At 36.7% G+C, this 26,041-nt stretch overlaps 1 protein-coding gene and 1 non-coding gene across 2 annotated transcripts; one reads left to right on the top strand and one right to left on the bottom strand.

Annotated features, from left to right (window-relative positions):
* Positions 1-7,035: 7,035 nt before the first annotated feature.
* On the bottom strand, positions 7,036-7,141 carry LOC131152454 (small nucleolar RNA R71). Its single transcript, XR_009135955.1, has one exon. It is a non-coding gene; the product is annotated as a small nucleolar RNA R71 (small nucleolar RNA).
* Positions 7,142-14,141: 7,000 nt separating this feature from the next.
* LOC131150245 (crocetin glucosyltransferase, chloroplastic-like) lies at positions 14,142-15,775 on the top strand. The gene has a single exon (XM_058100853.1). The coding sequence runs from the start codon at positions 14,305-14,307 to the stop codon at positions 15,709-15,711; it is 1,407 nt and encodes a 468-aa protein (XP_057956836.1). The 5' UTR covers positions 14,142-14,304; the 3' UTR covers positions 15,712-15,775.
* Positions 15,776-26,041: the final 10,266 nt, after the last annotated feature.

Below are 26,041 nucleotides of genomic sequence, written 5' to 3'. Positions count from 1 at the left end.
AAACCTTCAAATACCTAAGTATTTTTCATTATCAAAATCGGATGTGACCTATAAGGTTAACATAGTAGACCAGATATAACGTTTAGTGTATGCATGTGTGCCCTATTTCAATAAGCTCCTAAGGAATCTCATCAGATTGCGGTGAAGAGAATCCTAAGATATTTGATACGCACTATTGACTTAAGACAATGGTATCCTAAGGATACTGGATTTGAGGTGATTAGTTATTTAGATGTAGATTATGTGGGATGTCAAATTGATAGAAAAAGCACAAGTGGAATTTGTATTTTTCTAGGACGATCTCTTGTGTCTTGGTTCTCTAAGAAAAAAAATTATGTAGCCTTATCTACTACTGAAGCTGAGTTTGTTGCAGCAGTTAGTTGTTGTGCTCAAACATATGAAACAACAATTAAAAGACTTTAATTTAGAGTACTTAGAAATTCCTATAAAGTTTGATAATACAAGTGCAATAAATATTTCCACAAGAACCAAACATATTGACATAAGACATCATTTTTTAAGAGATCATGTGCAAAAGGAAGATATTCTACTTGAATTTGTGAACACTAATGACCAATAAGTGGATATTTTTACCAAACATCTACCAGAAGATAGATTTATATCTATAAGATGAGAGCTTGGATTGTTACACAATAGAGAGGTTGTTTGAAGAACGAATTTTAAAAGAGAGCAAGGTCCACCGACTGACCTCGAGTCTAGTCGACTAACTAACAGAGCTTAAAAATGAATTAAACGCAAAACCCTAACATTTCGAGCCGTCAGTCAACTGACCCTATCTTGCTTCTCTCTTTCCTTCATTCCCTTTTGATCGTAAGCACTCCAAATTCCAAAAACCTCTGATCAATCTTTGAGACTCATCACCCTATATCATTCACCCACAAAAATCTAGGTTTTTAACCATTCAAAACTCATGATGCTGAGATAAAAAATGGTTGGGCATAAGACTTCCTCACAAGCTACTGAAGACTCCTCCATTGAAAAATGGCTCATCACTCCAAATGCTATGAGTTTCTACAGAAATCATCTTCATTCGACAGATTCGATTCTGGGTAAAATTCTTGATACTTCATTTTTCAAAGAAAATTTTCACCACATCCTATCAATGTTTAGTAACTTGGGTTGGAAAAATTTTGTTACCTACCAAGCCAAAGGACACTTCCCTAGGCTTGTAAAAATTTTCTACACCAACTTGGTTGAAGGAGAATCGGTAATCACTACCGAAGTTATGGGCAAGTCCATTGCTCTTACACCTCAAACCGTGGCCAATATCTTCAACATAAGCCAAGGAGAATTTGAATGTCTTCAATTTGGATCATCATGGATAATGGAGGCAGGATTTACTCCCGAAGAATTTTTTCCATTAATCATGGTTAACGAACCTGTTTCCTTCAAAAATCCTCCATTGTGCAAACAACTGAACCTCCAAGCCCAGATACTTCAAAAGATCATCACATATAATATCCTCCCTTAAGCTAATTCTCATGCTTATGTCTCATACCTGGATTGCTTTGTGTTGTGGTCTTTGCTCAAAATCAAGAAACTTGACTTATCAAGCTTAGTTCTTAAATGGATGATATCACATACTGAAGCTCGCCAGGTCATTCTACCTTATGGAGGAAATTTGAATCTGATCTTTGCTCATCTACATGTTCCCTCTCCTACTAACTTTATATTAAACGTAACCATTATGATCTTTTCAATTCTACCATGCTCAAGAAAATGGGACATGAAAAATATGAGCAAGGTTGGTTTCTCAAAGGTAGTGGAAGGCAAAGGCAAGCTCTTGAACCACAACCCCCAGTTCAACACCCTACCTCTCAAATTGATGCTATACCTTCCTGGTTCCTTCCTTTTTATCACCAATTCACCACCTTCAATAGTGACATGAGATCTGGACTCCAATCTCTTCAAGAGAATTTTGCTTCTCTTCAAACCAACTATTCCACACTTGATCAATGACTTGGTTGTATTGAACAACATCTGGCTAGTTCTTCAAGTGGTATAGATCCTATTGATATTAGCTCTGCTCCTGCAAGTGATGATGAAAATGATGGAGAAGAAGAAACAACAGAAGAAGAGGAAGAAGGTGATGATGAAAGCACTAGAGAAGATGAAGGAGATGCAGCTAATGATGATGATGATGCTGCAAATGATTGATTTTTTGTTGCTCTTTATGCTTTGTATCTCAGTTTCATGATACTATGTTTCTATTTTTTTTAATATTTTATATCTCCCGGTGTTTTTGACACTTTTGTATGCATCTAGATGAATATGATTTTCTATTTTGTGCTTTCAAGTGTCTGCATCTGACTTTGCTTTGATACTTTTTGATTGATGTCAAAAGGGGGAGAAAAGTCTTGAGAAAAAAATGAATGATGCAACATTGATTCTGAAAAAAGATAGATCTTAGATATGCTGATGCAAAAATGAATGATGCATCATTGATTCTGAAAAAGATAGATCTTAGATATGCTAATATGCTGATATGAGATATGATAATATGAGATATAATATGAGACATAAACACTGATATATATATATATTTTCAAATATGAACTTAAAAATTGATTTTGACAACATCTGATATTTCATTATTTCAAATTGTTAAAAGTATGCTTGTTGTAAAGGGGAGCCTTTATCAAGGTTAACTCACTTTTGCTCCTTATTTGTCATCCTCAAAAAGAGGAGATTGTTGGCCTAACAAGACTTACGAATCTTATTTTGATGATAACAAATCAAGGGAATTTAATATGTGTTGGTTAAAGTGATAATGTTTCAGGAAACAATCATATAAGTTCAAGATCGAGTGCTCAAAATGGTCACAAGACTTATTAAAAGAGAAAGCTTATACCTCAAAGACAATCAAATGAAAGCTTAATGGATATTGATGTTTGGATGAAAGCTCAGCTAGACATTGAAGCTTGGTTTCAAAGATAGACAAATCTAATGAAGCTTGAAGCATGAAGTCAAGATGGATTCAAAGAAATGGAAAAGCATGAAGACTTAGTGCTTAGAGTGTTTAAGTTTAAGAAGTCTCATGTAAGTACTTCATTCGATATCAATATGGATATATGAAGCTCTTTAGGTTTCATTACATACTTAGAGACCATTTTTTGAAAACCTTGGAAAATGGTTTTTAAAGTTACATTTGAGTTTTTCAAAAATTAAAGCATCAAAGTCTTGAAAATAAAAAATTATGGAAAATTGACAACTTAGCCGACTGACCCAAAAAGGCTAGTCGACTGACATATTTTATTCCAATTTTTTGCTGAAACAGAATAGGCCCAGTTGACTGACCCATTTGACTGACCCCAAAAAAAATAGGCCCAGTTGAATGATCAGCAGAAATTTCAAATTTTAAACAGTAATGGGAAATTTCCAAAATTAAGTTTTTGAATTCTAAACGTTGTAAAAACTTGGGAAACAATCCAAGTGACGTTGGAAACATGAAATTATTTTCTAAACTCTATAAATACTTCCTAAAGCCAAGAATTTTAACACCAAAGCAATACAATTAGCATTCAAACATTGATATTGTAAACTCTTCAAAAGCTCTCTTTTGCTCAAACTCTTGCTGAAGATTTCTACTGAGATTTTGCTAAACAAAGCCTACAGTTCTTTGAGTAATTATTGAGTTTCTCAAATCTAAGAAAGAACCCCCAGTGATTAACTTCTTGGGCTTCAAATTAATTCTTTATTGATATTTGATTTGAAGTATATTAGTGCTCTAGCTTGTACTAATTAGCTCTATTGTGAGAGTGTCTTTGTATACAAGAATTTGTTCTTGTTTCTTGTTTATTTTTTATGGTTCGGATTGTTGAATCATTGTACTAAGTGTGGGGGTATCGCTTGGAGAGGAGGACTATATCCTATTAGAGGAGTGTTGTAAAGGTTTGCTCCACCCATAAAGGAATGGTATAGTGGAATCTTTAGGTGTGTTTCCTAAGGCAAGGACGTAGGCGGGTATAGCTGAACCTCGTAAAAACTCAGTGTCACTCTCTTCCCTACTCTCTTTAAATTTTAGCACTTATAAACTGTGTGGTTGTGTACTTAATTTGCTAGATATTAATTTGCCTTTGGGAATTACATAAACCATAAGGGAGTACGTTGATTGATCAATATATTGTGGAAACCACAAGGGAGTACGTTGATTGATTAATACCAAAGCTTATTAATATATTGGTGGGATTTTCTATTTTATATTGCAATATCAAGCTTACTTCATTGATTGGTTTGAGTGTTGGTTGTTACAAATTAAATGTACTTGTGAAGTTGATTGTTGTGATTGCAAATTAAATTGAAAAGGGGGTTAATACTAAACTAAAAGAACTTGTAAAACAAGAATTTAAAAAGAAAGTTTTAAAAACCAAATTCACCCCACTCTTGGAAGTACACCTTACTTTCCAATAAGTTTTGGCATTCCATGCCTATGTCCTTGCCTCATGCAACCCACTAAGGATTTCACTATCCATCCTTCAATAGGTGGAGAAGTCTCTCTCTCCTAGTAGCTAGGCGGAGAAGCCTTTCAAAACCCTCCTTCAATAGGAAAAGTAGCCTCTCTCCTTTACTTAGGCATTTCCTCTCTCCTTTAGTTAGGCGGAGTAGCCCCTCTCCTTCACTACGCAGAGTCGCCTCTCTCCTTCAATAGGCAAAGAAGCCTCTCAAGCAAAAATCCCTTTCACTTGTCAACAACTCAATTCCACAATTGTTAGGATACAAGAAGTAATCAAAATCAAGTTGTACAAGAATAAATCTTTGAATAGAGTAAATACGTATACAAGTAAAGCTCTAATACACTCTCAGAAGAAGATTGCAATGAAGATTATGTGTCCCTAAAATGCACTATTTTAGGCCCCTATTTACCTATGTTTTGTTCTCATTTATCTAGTAATTAACCTTTCTTATCATGGTTCGGAGTTGTGGTTTGTTCATATTTCAGGAAAATTACGTTAAAATCGAGGAGTTAAGCAATGCAAGATGTCAAGGGAGTAATTGGGAAGCACAAGGCTCAACCAGATGCTCAACAAAGTCCTCAAAGCCTTAGTTCATCAAAGAAAATAAGACCCTGCTCGACCATGCGGTGCGACCAGCAAACACAAGGGATGACCAGGCCACAAAATGAAGACTCCAAAGTGCAGACTGAAGTAGAGAAGCTGAGAAGTTCAACCAAAGGCATGACCAAAAGACCCTGAGGGGTGACTAGGTCGGCTGAACATAAGCCTGACTGAAGTAGATATCTTGAGAGTTTTGAACAGGGCGCAACAACGAGATCCTCTAGGCGCGACTAGGTTGAGGAAGCCTACAGACTAAACCCTTAAATTCCAGAGTCTTGACTAGGGCGCGACTAGAGGAAGACAAGGGTGCGATCTGGTCGACTGTGTTCAAACTCAAAACCTGTTTCGCGAGATTTCTGCCAAAACTTTCCCGATTTGAATTCAAATTCTTGTAAACCCTTTTGGGTATAAAACCAAACTTCAAATATGTGATTAGGGTTCCCCTTTGGCCCCTCTTTGGTTAGTGGCAGACCTATAGTGCCTTTAGCTGCTATTTAAATTAGATTTGCTACTTTCTTTCAATTCCATGTCTGGTTTTTATTCGAATTCTTCGAAGGCCTGTGACAATCTTCAAGTTTTGAGAGCTGCTACATAGATTAGTTGGTTCTCAATTGTAATCTTGATTGGTAGTGATAGACCTTCGAGCTTCAATTAATGTCATTTCCAATACTTGTCTATTTACTCTGCTTTGATTTCAATTCTGCAATTTAAATACCATGTCTTTAATTTCCATGCACATTTAATTCTCCTATTGTGATAAAATCCTAGGGGATAGGATAGCATAGCTAGGGATTTAGTCACTTATACGTAATAGGTTAAGGTTTCTATAGAGTGTTTCGTGCTCTCTGGATAAGGTATACCTTGGTTTCTGATCGCGCTTTGAACAATTGGTGCACCTTGGCTACCCTATGCCCCTCGAATGGCTCATTTGACTGCCTAACTTAGTACGAATAGCTGACCGAACATAGTTATCGCGAACAAGAGCCTAAGCTGGATTCATGATTTGAGACTTGCTTTCTGGGAGTAGCTTTAATTACAATTTACTTTCATTGCTTGTGTAGTTTAGAAAACAACCCAAAAATCTCATCTTTTTCCTTTTATGCAAAGCGTAGTAAACTAGGCTAAAATTGGTAAACCACTGCATTGATTCCCTGAAGATTGACACTCGACTCACTCCTTGTTCAGCTAAACTTGGGCTTAGTTAGGTTATAAATATTATTTTTGGTAGTTAAGTACCAAAGACAGCAAGCCTATCAAATTTTGGTGTCGTTGCCATGGACTCAGTTACGGTAGTAAGCCAATTTCAAGTGTAGTAACTACATGTTTTGTTTTTCTTTATTTTCTTTTGTTTTAAATTTTAGTTTGATATTTGAAGTCTTGATTGTGTGCTAAACTTGCATATGTTGGGTTTGCACTCCTTGGATCCTTAGTTAGTGCCTATAAACCCTGAAATTGAAAGATTCTGTAAGTCAATTAAGAAATCTACCTCTAGTCCCGAGTTAGCTGAGTCCTCAGAAACTAAATTCATGGCTGAACCTTGATGGTTTCCCATTTATCAAAATCCAGAACCTCTTGCTCCCCATCAACCTGTGGCAGAGAAGCAAACTCTTCGGCCTCTTAGAGACTACTTTACACCCAATGCATACACCTTACCATCTTACATCTGGTTTTCAGATGTTGAGGCGGCATAGTTTGAAATCAAGACCTCTAACATTGCCTAACTTCTTTGGGAATTCGACTGAAAATCCATACAAGCATCTAGATGAGTTTCTTGAAATTTGTTCCACCAACCGTATACCTCACTTTGGTGATGATGCCCTCCGTCTAAGGCTATTCTCATTCTTTTTTAAGGATAAAGCCAAATATTGACTGAATTCCTTAGAGTCGAACTCAGTGACTAACTAGGCCACCATGCAATACAAGTTCGTAAAAAATTACTTCCCTATTGGGAAGACTAACCAGTTGAGAAAGGCAATCACCACTTTTTCACAAATAGATGGGGAACAATTTTTCAATACTTGGGAACGATTTAGGGATCTTTTGGGTAAATGCCCACATCACCAAGTCCTTAGGTGGCAATTAGTTAAGACTTTTTATGAAGGGTTATCTGAACGAGATAGGTCCATGGTTGATGCATCTTATGGAGGTACTTTCCTCACAAAGCACGAGAATACGACTTGGACTCTCTTTAAGACCCTCGTCGAGAATTCTTAGCAACATACTGTTGCTACTTGTAAACCATCCCAACCTTCCTCTTCCCATCCTAAGGGAGTTTATGAGTTAACCACATGCCATGACCTTGCACCCATGCTACACACCATTGTGAAAAAAACTAGATCAATTCTTGTCCTTAAGACAACAACCTTAGCTTGTCGTGTGTGCAGAGGTGTGTGCCATCTATTCTGATCCCTCTCACACCTCGTATAATTGCCCCCATGCACCTCCCACACCTGAGTTTGTGTAGGAGGAAGTTAAGGCCACCCATAATTGGTACGACATGCTGACCAATAATCCCTACTCTAACAAGTACAATCCTAGGTGGAGTACACATCCTAACTTCTCCTGGAGGCCACAAGTTCTGAATTTTCAAGCTCAAAGACCTTAACAATCACCCACTGCTCCACCTCTTCGCCCTTTTCTAAATCCTCAAAATCTTCCCGTGTCTTCCCCTCGATCTTTGGCTTACCAGCAACCATCTCCTCCTCAGCCCCAATATAATAGATCTCTTCAAGGGACGATGTTGAAATCCCTTAAGGGCATTGAGGCTAATCGTCAAATTGATTGACAATTACTCCACTCCCACTCCCAGTCTATTGCCAAGCTAGAAGCCACCATGGACCAACTAGCTACATCTTTGAGTAGGAGAGATGAGGGTAATTTGCTAAGTCAGCCTCTAGTGAATCCTACGGGCCAATATGGGGTAGAATGTGAGCTGGCTACTAGTCCTTCAACGTATCATTAGCAAGGCCAAGCTGTGACCATTTTTAGGAGCTGTAGAGAGGTAAACAATAGGGTTGGGGAGAATTTAGACCAATGAAAGGGTAGGGAGAAGATGAGGGAAGAGCCCAAGGCTGAACCATATAATCCTCCTTCCTCCAATTCTATAACTGATACTAAGACACCTACCCCCTCCAATGATGGAGCACTTCCCCATTATGTCCTTGTAGCCCCATGCCTTGCAACCCTTCATGCACCCTCAAAATCTAAGAAGGAAACCAATACTGAGTCAATTATGGACACATTCAGGCAAGTCAAGTCAATATTCCTCTCTTAATTGCTATCAAACAAGTAACTACATATACCAAGTTCCTCAAGGACTTGTGCACCCAAAAGTGCAAGTTTAGGGTGCACATGAACAAACAAGTCAGGCTAACCGAGCATATGAGCTCAATTCTATTAAGTCACATTCCTTCAAAACTTAAGGACCTCGGTGCTGCCACTATCTTATATGCAATCGATGTTTACACTATCGATATGGCTATTTTAGATTTAGGAGCAAGTGTAAACCTCCTTCCTTACTCAGTCTATAAATAATCCAGTTTATGAGAGCTTAAGCCCACTCCGGTCATATTGAACTTTGCTTATCGATTAGTGAAAAGGCCTCAGGGTGTTGTTGATTATGTCTTAGTGAAGGTCGGAGAGTTTTATTACCTTTGGACTTTATATATAGTCCTAGATATGGAACCTACCGACCCGACTAAAGATTCAATCCTTGTCCTCTTAGGACAACCATTATTAGCTACGACTAATGCCTGCATTCGGTGTAGGACTGAGAACATGGACGTATCCTTTGGCAATATGTAGCTCTGGATGAATGTGTTTCATGCTTCCCAACATCCCCCTGATGACGTCCAATCTGTGGACGTTGACATGATTGAAAATGTGTTGAGAAAGTGGACCCCTCGATTCTTTGGAAGAATCCCCTTGAGGACATACTTAAGCCTGATAGCCCCTCTATATCTGGCTTATAGGACCCATACGAGCAGATCTTTGCCATTTATGACTCGGTCTCTAACTTAGAGGGAAGGCTTTGGGTAAGTGAGAAATGGTTTAATGGGGGTTTGGTGGAAGAAACTCCCATTTTTTAACATGGGTGAGTTCGAAATTAGCGTTCATTGCATCTAATTGAAGATGGTAAACTTAACGCTTCTGGGAGGCAACCCAATTGCATTTCTTATTTTTCTTTTTTCTTTGAGTCCATAGGTTTCTCATTGTAAAGTAGGTCGAGTCTAGGATCCATTGAATAGGTTATAGGTTAGTTGAGGTGCGACTAGGGCGCAACTAGCACTCACAAGTGCAACCTGGTCGAAGCCCTGTAAGTCTGCTGGTCTTCCAAATTTTTGAGAAGCTCGACCATGGCGCGACCAGCACTGCCTCTAGCGTGACCTAGTCGAGCCCATGAATCTGTTGAGCTTCCAAATTCTCAAGGAGTTCGACCAAGGCGCAACCAGCACTCCACTCTAGCATTACCTGGTCGAAAGCATGTTTTCCTAATTCAGTTAGGGGTGTTACCAGGGTGCGATTAGAAAAAAGCTGGTGCGAGCTGGTCAAAACTGTAAAATCATTTAAAACTCCCTTCTTTCCTAGTTTTGCGCACACCACCTTATGCACCCACTCCACCACGGCCTTCTTCTGCTAGCATTCCATCTCTAGCCCTAGCATCACCTAAGTCACTGTATCGGGCAATTTTTCCAACGATGATGCAACTGCTTTGAGCCCGTCATCTGATGCGGCTCGCCGATCTTATGTGAGCACTCCATCCATTGCTTCCGGCGATTCTGATTATGACGCGAGTGGTTCTACTCAGGAGTAGTGCTGGCTGTATAGGATCTTTCAATATGAGCCCTCCTTTGTACTTGTATTATGCTTGTGTACCCAGTTTGTTTTTTTTTTTCTTCTTTTATTTGTATTAAATAATTATTAATGACATTGTTAATTATACAATATTAATTTTGTAAATAAATATATTTTGAAAATAATTAACACACTATAATAAAAATAAGTATTAAAATACCACTTATTTAAAAACTAATCAAATACCACTTATAACTTTCAACATCTTTTAAATTTAGAAGTTTTTCTAAATTATACTTATACACCACTTATAACTTTCAATATTTTTTAAATTTAGCAGTTTTTCTAAAATATACTTATACATAAGTGGTTACAAAAAATTCAATAGAATGTATGACCTTCACTCGAGAAAAAGATAGAGTGGAGTAGTTGTAGATTACTAATTGTCAGGAGAGAGAAATAAGCTTGAAGAGAGAGTGGAAGAAAATTTAAGGGGGAGAAAGAGAGACTGAAGAGTCATTGTACATCATTATCATTTTGAAATTGACATCCATTTTTTTTAAATGACTACTTATGATTAATTTAAAGTAATCTTAATTACTATTTTAAAATTATTTTTTTTTAAATAAGTAAGGCCCATTTAATTCTAAAAAGTAATTTTCATTTTTTGTTTAAAATTTTTGAAAAAATTGCAAAAAAAAATATATAGCTAATTTTTCATTTTACGACACTTATATGAAATAAATGGATAACAATAAATTGTTTTGATATCATTTGCTAGTGAAAATAATTTATCTTTTATTTTTTATTTAAAATAATTATAGTAATGCCACCTTTTTTAAAAAAAAAATTCTAAATTTATACACAAATGTTGCTCTTACAAGGCTTAACATCCTGTTTTGATACTAACAAACAAGTGAAACTTAACATATTTGATTGAGTAATGTCTTTTCATGACTCAATGATGAATGCAAGGTTAAAGAATTCATGAAAACTTGTACTTCAAATAAGGATGATCATATGAAACATAAGGCGTGGATTCAAAGATGATTTAATAGAGCTTGAAGATTATGAGAACAGGGCATATTAAAGTGAACTTGTTAAAAGCCTAAAGTACATTGAAAGCTTGAAGAAAAGATAGACTCAAAGTAAGGACATACATGAAGACTTCAAGGGTTGAAGGGTTTAAGAGTTTTAAAGAAGTTTCTATGTAAGTACTTCATGTAATACTCAATATAAATTGAATTGAAGCCTATTAAGAACAAGAAACTTGAATTGAAGCTCATTGAAACCAATTATGAAGACCTGAAAATACGTTTTCTTAAATTAAAATAATAAAGGTCTCAAATGAGAAGAAGTTTTCAAAGTTAAAATTTAGTTTTCTAGAAGGCAGGTGACTGCTCATTTTAAAATTTTAAAATATGGCAAACAGTAGGGTCCTAGGCGATTGTTAGGAACCTGCCAGACAATTGGGTTGGCCAGGCACCTATTTGTGCTTTGGCAGGCGACTGCCTACCTTCTGAGTTTCAAGTTTGAACTATGGCAGGCGACTGACAGATCGTGGCAGGCAACTGCCACTCGAACAGTGTTTAAAAAATTCCAACGGTAATATTTTTAATTTTGGTTTCTAGAGCACTACTCTTTTCAAGAACTTGGTCCATACTCCAAGAAAACTTGGGGAATAAAGAATTAACTTTTAAACATCTATAAATAGCCCCCAATACAAGGTTTTTAAAAACCAAGAAATTTTTTTAGCAATCAAGAATTCTCGAAGTGCTTTAAATCTCTCTTGTTCACATCTGGCTTTTACTACTGAGTTGTTGTCAATCCTAACTACGAATTTGTGTCTTCAAAGTCTGAATCTTTAAATCTAAAGAAGTTAAATTCGGTGATTTAATTTAATCGAGTTTCAATTTCCTTATATTGAATTACATTGAAAGTATATAGTTTTGAAATTGTACTAATATGCTCTTTGAGAGAGTATACTTGTACGCAGCTTGTATCTTCTGTTTCTTGTAGATCTTTGACGTTCCAAGGTGTTTGGATCGTTGGCTAAGCGTGGGGATATCGCTTAGAGAGATGAGCTCTAGCCTAATTGAAGGAGTGATCGAACGAGGGTATATCGTTTGGAGAGACGGGCTCTAACATAATCAAAGGAGTGTTGTGTAACGGTGTTGTTCCGCCCAGCAAATGAACCGGTCTTAGTGAATCCTTTGGTGGTTTGCCAAAGCGAGGACGTAGGTTGGGGATAAGCCGAATCTCGTAAAAACTTGGTCTCATTCTCTCATTCCTTTGCTCTTTATTTTTAGCACATATAAAACTGCGTGAATGATTCATATTTATTAATCATATAAACTACGTGGATTGGATATTAAATAAACTGAAAAATTAATTTATTTGTGGCCTTGCGGAAACCGAAAAGAATTACATTGGTTGATCAATAATTTACGGAAATCATTAGGAAGTACGTTAATTGGTCAACACCCTAAAACCTTTTAAGTGAAGGTTTATTTGAAATTTGAATCTTGGAAAGGGTGTTGGATTTTATATATATATATATATATATATATATATATATATATATATATATATTATATTGAAAAATCAAATCTATTAATAACAGGGCTTTATATCAGCAAACATATATTATCATTATCTGCAGGGTTTGGTTAAAATTCATATCTACAGAACTTATATAAACAAACAATCATCTTAAGTTCGTACATTGCTAAAGTGTTGTATACTTTAATCTTGGTTTGGTTTACTTTCAAATTGTTTGATTGATTGATTACTTGAATGGTTGAATGTTTGTGTGGTTGTAAATTAAATAAAGAAATAAGTTTTTGCTAAAAGTTTGAAGAATCAACAACAAATTAAGAATTCCTAAAAAGATTTAAAAGAAAATTTTTAAAACTCAATTCATCCCCCTTCTTGGACTACACCTTAGTTTTCAACAAAAATTGGAAAAAGTCATTTCATTATTTTTCTAAATTTTTAACTCTTATATTACACATGAAAGCATGCAATTCAGGTTTTAGACTTTAATTTGTGTGAGCAATGCAAGAATTTCTTTTAAATATGTTCAAATCCAAATTCGAAACCCAAATCTATTATTTATTTTTAAATATTATCAATATAATTTAAAAAATTAGAAAATCAGTTGTCTTTTTCATGATTATTTTAAAAATTAAAAATAAAAAAATTACTCATTTTCTAGGTTTCTAATACAATTTTTTAAAAGTTGGAAAATAAATAAAATTTTAAATTGACGAAATATTTCTTATGTGAACGACCTTTTCAGATGTAACCCAAACAACACTATAGATTAGACAGACAATTTTTCTCGAGCAGATGGAGCGCATCTGAAAAAGCTGAGTCACATCGCACCCAGCTCAATCACCTCATTGATCCACGCAGGGTCCAGACAATTAATAAGCCCTCAATTATATATCAAAGGACAGCACCATATAGACCCAAAATCAGAGTTTTCTCCCGTTTTAACCCTTTATTTTTTAAATATATTAAATAATATTTTTTTTAAAAAAATATTTTTTGGAATAATCCTGAGGTAATCTCGCTACTTGGAGTAGCGAGATTTGCCACGTGTCATTTCCATAAAAAATATATTATTTAATATATTTTTTTTAAAAATGATAAATCGAAAAATAAATTATTCTGCGTAATAAATCAGGAAATAATTTATTATGCAGAATAATTTATTTCCCGATTTATTATTTTAAAAAAAATTATTAAAAAAATTTATTGTATAATAAATTGAAAATTTGAACTTTATTTTAAATTACCAATTTTAATTGCACCTGAAATTTTTTAATATATTTTATCATTAAAATATATTAAATTATTCTGTGAGATTTCTGCCACGTGTCACGTTCCAGTTCGATGCCCTCATTAAATCTCGCAGTTTCGAGCTGCGAGATTTGGTTCAGCGTCACCACGTGTCACCTGCTCGCTGTTTCTCTCATTGCCACGCATCCAAGTCAGAGCGGCTCATGAGTTTAAATCTCACAGCTTCATGCTGCGAGATTACGTAAGCGTTATTTTGGAAAAAAATTTCCCAATCTTATTTTATATTTTATTTCTTTTTAATTATAAAACAATAAAAACTCCTCCACATCCTATCCAAAGAAGGGAAAGAAAGGACCGGCTGCAATTCGACACTACCCCACCACCCACACCCCCAACGCAATTCGTCACTTCCCGCGTCACCTTCTCAATAATTAACTCATTCCCCAGCCTTGCGAATTCGTAGATCAATTTCTTTATGTAAGCATGATTAATTTATTCTATTCATTCGCACTCCCCATTCCAGTATTTAAAGCCCATATATACCCACACTTGCTCCGTCAACTCGCTGCAAGCCAGAAAACCCTCCCCCTAAGCATCCGGATACCGATCCCGCCAACCCACGCCCTCTATGGCCCATCGCCACGTCGTCCTCGTTACTTTCCCGGCCCAAGGCCATATCAACCCAGCCCTCCAACTCGCGAAGAGACTTCTTCGGACCGGCGTGAAGGTCACCCTCGCCACAACTGTGTCCGCCCAACGCCGCATGAGCAAGGCCATCGTTCCCGAGGGGTTAACTCTCGCCACCTTTTCCGACGGCTACGACGATGGCCTTAAACCGACCGACGACGCCAACCTCTACTTTGCCGAGATCAAGCGTCGCGGCTCCAAAACTCTCACCGCCCTCATCGAGTCCAGCGCAACCCGAGGCCACCCCATCACTTGCTTGGTCTACACCCTGCTCCTTCCCTGGGCTGCTGTGGTGGCGCGTGAGCTTCACATTCCGTCGGCCCTCTTTTGGATTCAACCAGCTACCGTCTTGGATGTTTACTATTTCTACTTCCACGGTTACGAAGACGTCATCAAGAACAATAGCAGTGACCCCTCATGTTCAGTAAAATTACCACATTTGCCATCCTTGACGAGCCGTGACCTGCCCTCCCTCTTGCTGCCCTCCTCCAACATTGCATACGCCTGCATCCTCACAGCATTTCAAGAGCAAATAGAAGCACTTGATGCCGAAACCAGCCCGAAGGTTCTCGTGAACAGTTTCGATCAATTGGAACCGGAGGCGTTCAGAGCCGTCGAGAGTCTTAATTTGGTCCCAATAGGACCGTTGATTCCATCCGCATTTTTGGACTGTAAAGATCCCTCCGACAGATCTTTCGGATGCCAACTCTTTAAATGTTCGAGTGATCAGTATATAGAATGGCTGAACTCGAAGTCCGAAGCGTCGGTTATTTACGTGTCCTTCGGAAGCATCGCGGTGTTATCGAAACAACAAATGGAGGAGATTGCACGCGCGCTGCTAGACACCCAGCGGCCGTTCTTGTGGGTGATAAGAGCGTCTGCAAGCGGGGAATTAGAAGTAGAGGAAGATGACAATAAGCTGAGCTGCAGCGAGGAATTGGAAGGAGCAGGAATAGTGGTGGCGTGGTGTTCGCAGGTGGAGGTTCTGGCGCATCCGGCGGTGGGCTGTTTCATGACCCATTGCGGGTGGAATTCGACGTTGGAGAGTCTGGTTTCGGGAGTTCCGGTGGTGGCGTTTCCGCAATGGACGGACCAAGGGACGAACGCAAAGCTGATTGAAGACGTGTGGAAGACGGGGGTGCGCGTCAGGGTGAATGGGGAGGGCGTGGTGGAAAGTGACGAGATGAAGCTGTGCTTGGAAACTGTTATGGATGGGGGTGAAAGAGGGGAAGAAATGCGGAGGAATGCAAAGAGGTGGAGGGAGTTGGCAAGAGAAGCTGTGAAGCAAGGAGGATCTTCGGATAAGAATCTTAACGCTTTTGTGAATGAGATTGGAGAATGTTGTTAATCAGCACAACCTGCACTTATTTGACTTTTTATATATAATAGAGCAAAAAGATTATTATTTTTTTTTTTAATGAGCCCCAGCCACTTTGGATAGGCACCAAACATAGGAATTAAAAGTCATCCGTCCATTGACGTACTCCTGATAATTCATTTAATAATTGAGAGAAAATCAAACTCGTGAACTTGCTGTCTCCAAAAAGATATTAACCTTCGAATAGGAAAATTTTTTACATTTCCATTCATTCTATTTTATTTTTGGGCACTTAATACTTAAAACATGCTTGTAGTATGTATTTCTAACAATTCGTTTGATTTAGTAAAATAGTTATTTATTGAAATAAAATTTAATATAATTTAAATTTTGACAATTGAGGGAATAATTATTCCTTATATTTTCATTTTTATTCCATTCAATATGTAATAACAAATGAATAGACATCCACATAATAAAATTTGTGAATAGTTATTCCTTATCTATTATTTATTATGAATTCATAAAATGTTAGATTGTTATTTGTTTTGTAGTAACAATATAATTTTTTATATAATTAATTGTAACTAATCTACTAAAATTAATACATTCTTGAGAGTAGAGGCATTCCACAAATTAGATGTAACATATATTAAGAAAGGAATAGATATCTCATGACAAAATTTAGAAATAGTTATTCCTTATCTATTCCTTATCATGGATTCATAAAATATTTCATATCATTATTTGTTTTATAGTAACAACATAATTTCTTGTATAACTAATTGTAACTAACTTATTAATTAAAACTAATATGCTTTTGGGAATAGTCATTCTGCAAATCAAACGTAACCTTAGTAACTACGAATCCATACTGATACAAGCCCATGTGACTGGACAGTTGTCGGTAAAGTAGTGTGGACTCCAGATTGTTGCATTCATTCAATTTGAGTTCATGTTATCACAGATTCATGTCATATAGCAAGACTGCTTAATATTTAGTTCTAAATTAAAAAAAAAAAATTTATCTTTTTGGCAAATATAAGGGAAGTGGAGACTTCAGAGGTTTATATCTTCTTGATAAATTTTAAGGAGACTCCTATCTTTTTATCAAGTCTTAAGAGAGGTAAGTGTCTTTTTGATAAACTTAAGAAGTTTTTGTATTTTTATCAGATCTCAGGGTTGGTTAATATCTTTTTATCCTATACATATATAAATATAATTTTAGGCGTTCATTGTGCTCTATATGCATATATAGGTTCTGAGGGGGGATTAAAAGATAGGTGTAGTTAATTTTGTATTAATTTTTCCTGTTTTGTAAAAAAATTAAATTAAATTATAAAAATGTATTGATTTATTTTGATAATTTTCTATTTCATTAATTTTTTTAATTATTGCTAAAGAGATGAAAATCGGGATTTATGTAACGACCCAAAAAAATAAATAAATAAATAAATAAAATAAAAAAATTATTAATTAAAAAAAAATTTACTATTATTATTAATTAATTATTATTAAGAAAATTAATTAAATTAATAAATTTAAGGATTTTGGATATATATATATATCCAAAATCCTTAAATTTATTAATTTAATTAATTTTCTTAATAATAATTAATTAATAATAATAGTAAATTTTTTTTTAATTAATAATTTTTTTATTTTATTTATTTATTTATTTATTTTTTTGGGTCGTTACAATTTATATTGTTATTTATTTTTGTAATCATTAGTTTAATATATAGAATTAATTTCATGAATTAAATCATTATTTTTTATGCATAATTTTAAATTGAAATTGAAACAAAATGGGCATGTTAATTTAACATATAATTAAAATGAAAATATACATAAAAATTTTAAAACACAAGGAAATGAATTTATAAATATGTTACTTATTTTCAGTTAGCTTAGTGAAATTTTAGTAAGAATATTAAGAAAAAAAATACAAATTTAAAACTTGTAGTAACATATTAGTGTCTTTAAATATTATTATTAAAAGAATAAGAAAGCACTTGCAATAAACCCAGTGTTTATAACAAGAACCAGAAGCTGATTTGAATTCACAAGTTTGTTACAAAGGCAACCAAAATATGTCTATGACATCGATTGAAAGTGATTAAGGAATTATTAATTGCATATTCATGATAGAAATAGTTAAAGAGCATATGGAGTTAAAATTAGGATATAGAAATAACTAACCCTATGTTTAGTAGTGCTTTAAATTTGAAGTTGTATTGAATTTGGATAAAATGTAATATAAAATTATATTGAAATTTGTCCCAATCCATCAAAATTCAAATTCAAGGTTTGAAATCCATATTTCTAAATACAATATAAAAGTATTTGAGGCACAAGCGTGTTTGAAACTACGACCATCCCCTCTCCACCCCTTACCCCCTATAGCCCACCACAATGCTATGAATTGCTATTTCTCAATAGGAAGAGTGTCATAGGTTTTTATACCACACCCAAGTATACAAATTTTTTCTCCTCTTTAGTCCAACTTGGAAAAGGGAATTCTAATTCAATTGCAACAAAGGGTCTCAACTCTGCATCAACGAGGAATAGTGATTCTAAACATAAGTTGGTATGTTATTATTATTTATGCAAATTCTTGTGTACCTATCTAAAATGTGATACGAAATGTTTCGTAGTCAATAATGTAGCATTTAGAAGCACATAGTTGATTATTTAGAAGAAGATGGTCACAGATTGAGTAATGACCAAAGACTTGGTCACACCCTAGATATGCAGGACTACAAACCAAATGTCGCACAATAAATAAAATAGTCATTTGAGAGACTAAAAAAGGAACTCATAATCAACCGCCTAGAAACCAAAGGTTGAAGCCAAACAAAATTGCATAAAAACAAGGGGGATAAACAACAGAATCAAAACTTCAACTTGTTGGTCCCGATAAGCACCCAAGATGAGGATGAATTGGGAGCAATAAAAAGCTCATTCTATTAAGAGTTTGATGCACATGATGTAAAAATAAAGGAATACTTCATTGTTAGAAAAGCTAGGTTCTACTATGCAAACAATCCTTTAGATTTTCTAATCAAGCACATATATATGCTTTCTTAGCTCTCTCATTGACAAATGACACATTAAAGCAAGTGAAAGAAATAGTGAAGAGTGACACTCAATTTATAGTGGTATTGTTTCTTGACCTACGTACATCCATTTCGCAAGTCAATCAACTTAATGTAAGGACCTGACCCGAGAAATGTGAATTAAACAAATAAGAAAAGGGGAAGAAATTTAAAAAAGGTAAAAATAATAGGGTTCGTCGATGAGGCTCCTTCTCTCGTCGACGAAGTCTCTTCTGTGACTCGTCGACGAGGTTCAAAGGATCGTCGACGAGTGGATGCCGAGAGATTTCTAAAAGTTTGGAATCTCAAGCTTGTCGACGAGGCCAACTCCGTCGTCGACGAATGCCCTTCTTCTACTCGTCGACGAGCACTCCACTTCATCGACGAGTCTGGCCGAATCAACTAAATTATAAATATCTATTTCATTGCTTCATGGTTAATAAACTCAAAACTCTCTCACTCTCTCTCTCTCTAGAATCAGCGAGATCTCTCTCTCTCTTCTATCCTCTGTTGTTTGTCACCCGAATCCATGATCTGACTTTACTACATGGATGAGGGAGAAAACCTCTACGGTTATAGCAGATCAGATGTTCGTTTTGAGGATTTTCGGGTTTTATCCCGAAATCGAGGTAAGGGTCTAAGTTCGTTTTTGGTTTAGTAGATTTGCAGTAAATAAAATTGTGTTGAAGTAGTGTTCTTTGGTTTATAGGATCTGAGAACTCGGTTCGCTGTTTTGGGAGCCGTATAGTTCGTGTTTCAGAGTTCGGGGAAATGTAAGGGGATTTGTTTACATCAATCACTTTAGAAAACTAAACCACTAAAAAGTTAGCTTATGTTTATATGCACATATTAACTGCTTATTTGCAAAGTTTCACCAAGTAAAAATGTCAAATTTACGATTTTATGGTTTTGGTAAAAATGAGGGTTTTGGCGTATGGTCTCCAAACTTTTTAAAACTTCTTTATTTGCATTAAACTTAATGTAGGAGATGATTGAACCCATTGTTTTCCATTTAAATGTTACTTTTCAAGTTATAAACTATATATATAGCAGATTTTTGACCAAATGAGTGTGGCACATGATATGAAAAGCTATATGTGAATCTATTTAAATACGTATATTAACTATGGGAACTGGAGTTCCATTTTTGCTATCTAAAAATGTGGAAAATAGCAAAAATGTGGAAAATAGGTGCCAGTTATGTTTACTTTTTAAGTCTGATTTCTGGTTTTGATTATGATAAACTGCATATTACTAATATGCGTGCCTAGTACTTGAGCAGGTTATTAATTTAGTGCACAAACATGAGAATGGATTGATGGAAACTTGAAAGTTTTAAAGATCATACTTCTGGCATATTCAATGAGAAAATGAAAGGCAAAAGAAGAAGACATGCTTATGCTTCATTGGTAAATGTATTTATTATATTTGAGTTTGTAATAATTTATATCGGTCTGTAATAATCTCTACATGTCATGCATGTAGATAATTGTAAGCTCAAAATGACCTTAGGCTGACCATAGGGAACCGAATGTCATTAGGGCACCCTTCGGTCGACAAAAGATCAACGGACGCTGTATTTTTTCAGTGTCCTCAAATACCTTAGAAGGCCTTTAGGTCCATGCACAAACACATTAGATGTCCCCAAAATCACTTAACACATTAGGGGAATTAATTGAAGTGAAAATGAACTTAATAGGCAAATTTGTGAGAGGTCGAGCGACCGAACCCGTTGTGTTCAAAATACTTTGGGCGACCGAATGGCTGAGAAGTCAGCGGGTTGACTTGTGAAAAGTAAGGTATAGTCCCAAGAGGGGGGGGGGTGAATTGGGTTTTAAAAATTTTTCGTTTAAATCTTTTTAGAAATTCTTAAACTTGTTGTTGATTCTTCAAACTTTCAACAAAAAACTTATTTCTTTATTTAATCCATACCCACATAAACATTCAATCATTCCAATCAACCAAATAATTTGAAGGCAAACAACCAAACCAAGATTAAAGTATACAACACTTTAGTAATGTAAGAACTTAAGATGGCTGTTTGTTTATATAAGCCCTATAGATATGAATTTGATTCAAGCCCTGTGGTTAATGCAATCCCTTTGATAATGAATTAACTTTCTCAAAATGATTTCCAACAAAACATTCACACTGTTCCCAAAATTCAGAATTCAAATAAACTCTTAGTTAATTTATCTTTGGGTGTGAACCAATTAACGTACTCCCTTATGGTTTTTGCAAAGTATGGTTTAACCAACATACTCCCTTTCGGTTTTCACAACCCAAATCAAAATTAGACTTTAAGTTTACTTAATTTTCAAATTTACGTAGTATATATGATTAAAAAATTAAATCATTCACGCAATTTATATATGCTAAAAATAAAAAGAGTAAGGGAAAGAGAGAGTGAGACCACGACTTTTACAAGATTCGACTTATACCTAGCCTACGTCCTCGCCTTGGCAAACCACCAAAGGATTCACTAAACCAGTTCCTTTTTTGGGCGGAACAACACCGTTTACACACTCCTTTAGTAGGCTAGAGTCTGCCTCTCCAAGCGATATCCCCTCACTCGGTCACTCCCTAAATAGGCTAGAGCAGCACCTCTCTAAGTGATATCCCCTTACTTAGCCAGCGATCCAAACACCTCGAATTGTCCAAGAACTACAAGAAACACAAGATACAATATGCGTACAAGTATACTCTCACAAAGAGCAAGTTAGTACAATTTCAACACTAGGTACGTCAACTATTTAAATACCAATAAGAAATAGAATTGAAGCTCAAGTGTAGAATTCACCAAGGGTTCTTTAGTGATTAAGAAAACTTGGTATGAGAACCGTAAGCTTGTGATTCAACAGAAATTCAGAAGGTATCTCCCAGATGGAGTATGAGCAATAGAGAACTTTGAGAGAGATTGAGAGTTTGATTTCAAAAATATCGTAATTGCCTTGGTTGTTAATTTCTTGGGGATTAAGGTAGTATTTATAGGTTTTCTAGGATTAGTTTCCTTGTTTCCCAAGTGACTTGGAGTGTGCTCCAAGTTTTTATAATGTTCACATTTGAAAAACTAATTTTTAAAATTTTCCCGTTAAGTTAAAAAATTTGAAATCCAGTGGAGTCAGTCGGCTAGACAGGCGACTGGCTAAGTGATTTTCACAGGGTTAGTCGGCTGGACAGGCGGTTGACACTTTTTTGTCTGTTCAGAATTTAACCCAAATAAATGTCAGTCGGCTGGCTCAACACAGTTAAAAATTGGTCAGTCAGCTTGACATTGTCAGTCAGCTGAGTAAACCTAGTGTTTTTCTAATTAGTTGGCTGACCAGTCCACTTTCTGGTTTTTCATTTTTAGTTTTTAAAAATTAGTTTTGCTCTCTTGATTTGATCTTTCATAAAGCATTTTTTAGGATTTTAAAATAGATCTCTAAGTCTATAAATATCTCCTAAAGAATTTCAACCATATTTCAAAAGATATTTAAACTATGAAGCACTTATATAAAGACTTCTAGGACATTTGACATTTTGAAGCACTCAAGTTGTCACGCCCCGAACCCTGAGATGGGACCCAAGGGTGAAAATGTAACCTAACCTGTCCTTGTATCATACAAATCATCACAGATACAATACAAAAGATCAGGGTCCGACCCCGTGGAGTTCCCAAGCACCCTAAATACATCCAAACACAAACATATATGCAGCGGAAAAACCATACATACATATGCAATACCATACCAGAGCAGACACAATGCTCTATCAAAACGTACAAACGGGTGCCAAACATATCCCAAAATGGCAACCCACCAAAATTACAGTCCTAGCACTTACCTAGTGCTAAACGCAGTACACTGGCCACTACGCTCCCTACACCACGACGCTAGTTTCGGTTACCCGAAGGACTTGTAAAAATGTACGTACAGCAGGGGTGAGACACCTCTCAGTAAAGAAGAACATAAGTTATATTGGTGTGAGCCATTTAAGTGTTATCATGATACAACATACACGCAGTTAAATGCATTCCAGTACTAATTTCCACAGTGCACACACGCACCCATACACATACACATGATCAGTAATCTTGATGTCGTCACACCCTTTGGCCTGAAGTCGATCCGCGACAATTCGGTGTTGGCCCGTAGCCAACCCGCGAAGCACGGCGCCACCAGCACATGGCTAGTCCCAGACTCCCATGGCATTGTATCGGCGCATAACTGGTGGATCCACACCCTTCGACCTGATCTGCCGGAATAGGCTCACGCCCTCAGACATAGAGCCGGACACTCATACCCACATGGCAGGCAATAAAACACGCCCTCGGATATAGAGTCGGATACTCTCAGTACTTGGAACAATTTCGGAACTGCGTTCCTATTAGCATTTCAACATAGCACCCACACATGCATGCTTATATAACCAAACAAACCACACCCATTTGGTAATCTAAATCATGGTTTTTCAAACAAATACAGTTTAAACAAGTCAAGGCACGACCATCCCAATATCACAGTATAAATCAACATATACCCATAGTTTTCAACATAACCCGAGATGTAGCCCGTCGCCCCTTTTTTCCCAAAACTGTAATAATGAAAAATCCATAGTTTTCCCCGTTAGATCCCCCCAAATGAGTAGCCAAAAACACACACAAGACCGTGAACCACAGTTCTACCGAGTCCGATTTAAAAAATAACCAATATAAACATAATTCCCCTTACCTTTTCCCCGAATAGCAAATCTCGAACTCCAAGGTCCCTAAACAGCGAACCGAGTTCCAAAACCTAAAAATCACAGTACATAATATACTCAAAAGACCGTTACCTACAAAACTACTGGATCAGAAATGAAAATGAGCCTTACCTCGATTATTCTCCAAAACTCAAAAATCTCCGAAACGAGATTCCGATTCGTAGAAATTGTAGATAATCCTTCCACGATCCTCATAGTAACTTTAGATTTTCGATTCCATCAACAATCGGAGAAGAAATCTAGAGAGAGAGAGAGAGAGAGTAGGGAGAGGTTTAAAGAGAGAGAGAAATAAGATTGAAGTTTCTTAGTGAGGAAGAAATGAAAATTTCTATTTATAGCCCTTTGACTCGGCCCATCTCGTCGACGAAATGGTGCCTTCGTCGACAAATCTTTCACTACCTTCGTCGACGAATCGGTGGCCTCGTCGACGAATCTGGGATCTCTAGTTTTTTCAAGGCTCTTCAGCTTCTCCTCGTCGATGAGCCTTTGAATTTTGTCGACGAGAAGAACAAAGGCTTCGTCGACGAAATCTGGCTTCGTCGACGAAATATACCAAATTCCCATTTTGCCCCTCTCTTGTTTAATTAAACCCAATTATCACGATTCAAGTTCTTACAATCTCCCCTCCTTACAAAATTTCATTTTCAAAATTTTCCATCTCTCATTCACAAAGTTATACATACAATCAAACACATATATACCACTTTCGAGACAAACTGGCGACCACTACAGCGTAGTCCCATCATACACATACGCATACATACCCTCGCTTGTGGCGGAGGAATATCGTGGTTACATATACGACGATCTCAAGAGTTCACAATACACATACTCCCAACAACTAAGCACCTATCCTAACCCATAGTAGGATCATGTACAAGTGCTCAAAACAACTATGGATACTTCCGACGTATTTCTATTTCCAATTCCCAAGAAGCTTCCTCAACCTCGTAGTTTCGCCATAATACCTTTACTAATGGTATCTCTTTAGTATGAAGCTTCTGAACTTTATGGTCCAGAACCTGAATATGTATCTCCTCATATGCTAAAGTATCCCCAATTTCCAACTCATCATGACTAATAACATGTGAAGGATCTAACACGTACCTCCTCAACATGGATACGTGAAACACATCATGGACCCTCGAAAGTGTTGGAGGTAATGCAACTCTATAAGCTACTGGACCCACTCGCTTAAGTACCTCAAATGGTCTGATATACCTCAGGCTCAACTTGCCCTTCCTCCCAAATCTCATCACCCCTTTAATCGGAGCGATACACATAAATACCTTACTTCCCACTTCAAACTCTAAATCCCGACGGAGAACATCTACATAACTTTTCTGCTGATTCTGAGCTGATCTAATCCTCTCCCAGATCAAACCCACCTTCTTAGACGCCTGATGCACGAGTTCAGGTCCTAACACCTGACATTCACCAACCTCATCCCAACACAAAGGAGATCAACACCTCTGACCATACAAAGCCTCGAATGGTGCCATCCCGATACTAGACTGGAAGCTGTTGTTACAAGCGAACTCCCCCAGTGGCATAAACTATATCCAGCTGCCACCGACATCCAACACATAAGCTCGCAAAATATCTTCCAATATCTGTATCGTTCTCTCTGACTGTCCATTAGTCTGGGGGTGGAACGCTATACTGAGAGTAAGCTTTGTCTCCAATGCCTCCTGTAAGCTCATCCAGAATCGAGAAGTAAACCTCGGATCTCGATTTGACAAAATGGACACCGGTACACCATGCATTCTCACAATCTCATGCACATACAAATCTGCTAACCTACTCAAAGGATAGCTAACCTTCATCAATATGAAATGAGCAGACTTCGTCAATCTATCCACGATCACCCAAATATCATTCTGTCCATGAAGCGCTGGGGGCAAACCGGTCACAAAATCATGAAATATGCTCTCATTTCCACACCAAAAAAGGCAAAGGCTGCAATGGCCCTGCTGGCCTCTGATGTTCAGCTTTCACCTGCTGACATGTCAGACACTACTCCACGAACTAAGCAATTTGCCTTTTCATACCAGACCACCAGAAGGTCTCGCGCAAGTCCCGATACATCTTTGTACTACCAAGATGTACTGTATACATAGAACGATGCGCCTCCTCTAGAATCATCCTCCTAATCTCATCATCATTCGAAACACACAACCTGGTCCCAAACCTCAGCACACCTCCCTCAGCGATGTTAAACTCTGTAGCTAGTCCCTATGGTACCTTCTTCATAACCTCTGCTAACTCTACATCACTAGCCTGCGTGGCTTTTATACGCTCAAATAAGGTCGGTTGGACCACCAAACCAGCAAGATAAGCCTAATGATCACCAACCACCAACTCAATACCTGAGCTTTCCAAATCCTATCTAATGTGACATCGAGTTACAACCGCAGATACAGCCGTAGGCCCTGACTTCCGACTCAACGCATCAGCTACCACATTAGTCTTCCCCGGGTGATAACTGATAATGCAATCGCAGTCCTTAATTAACTCTA

Source organism: Malania oleifera, chromosome 3, assembly GCF_029873635.1.
Source record: "Malania oleifera isolate guangnan ecotype guangnan chromosome 3, ASM2987363v1, whole genome shotgun sequence".
Lineage (NCBI taxonomy): Eukaryota > Viridiplantae > Streptophyta > Magnoliopsida > Santalales > Ximeniaceae > Malania > Malania oleifera.
This window is presented reverse-complemented; position numbering and strand designations above follow the sequence as displayed.

What these genes read in the sequence shown, in the direction of transcription:
- LOC131150245 (XM_058100853.1), top strand. Translation starts at nt 14,305, where the DNA reads ATGGCCCATCGCCACGTCGTCCTCGTTACTTTCCCGGCCCAAGGCCAT.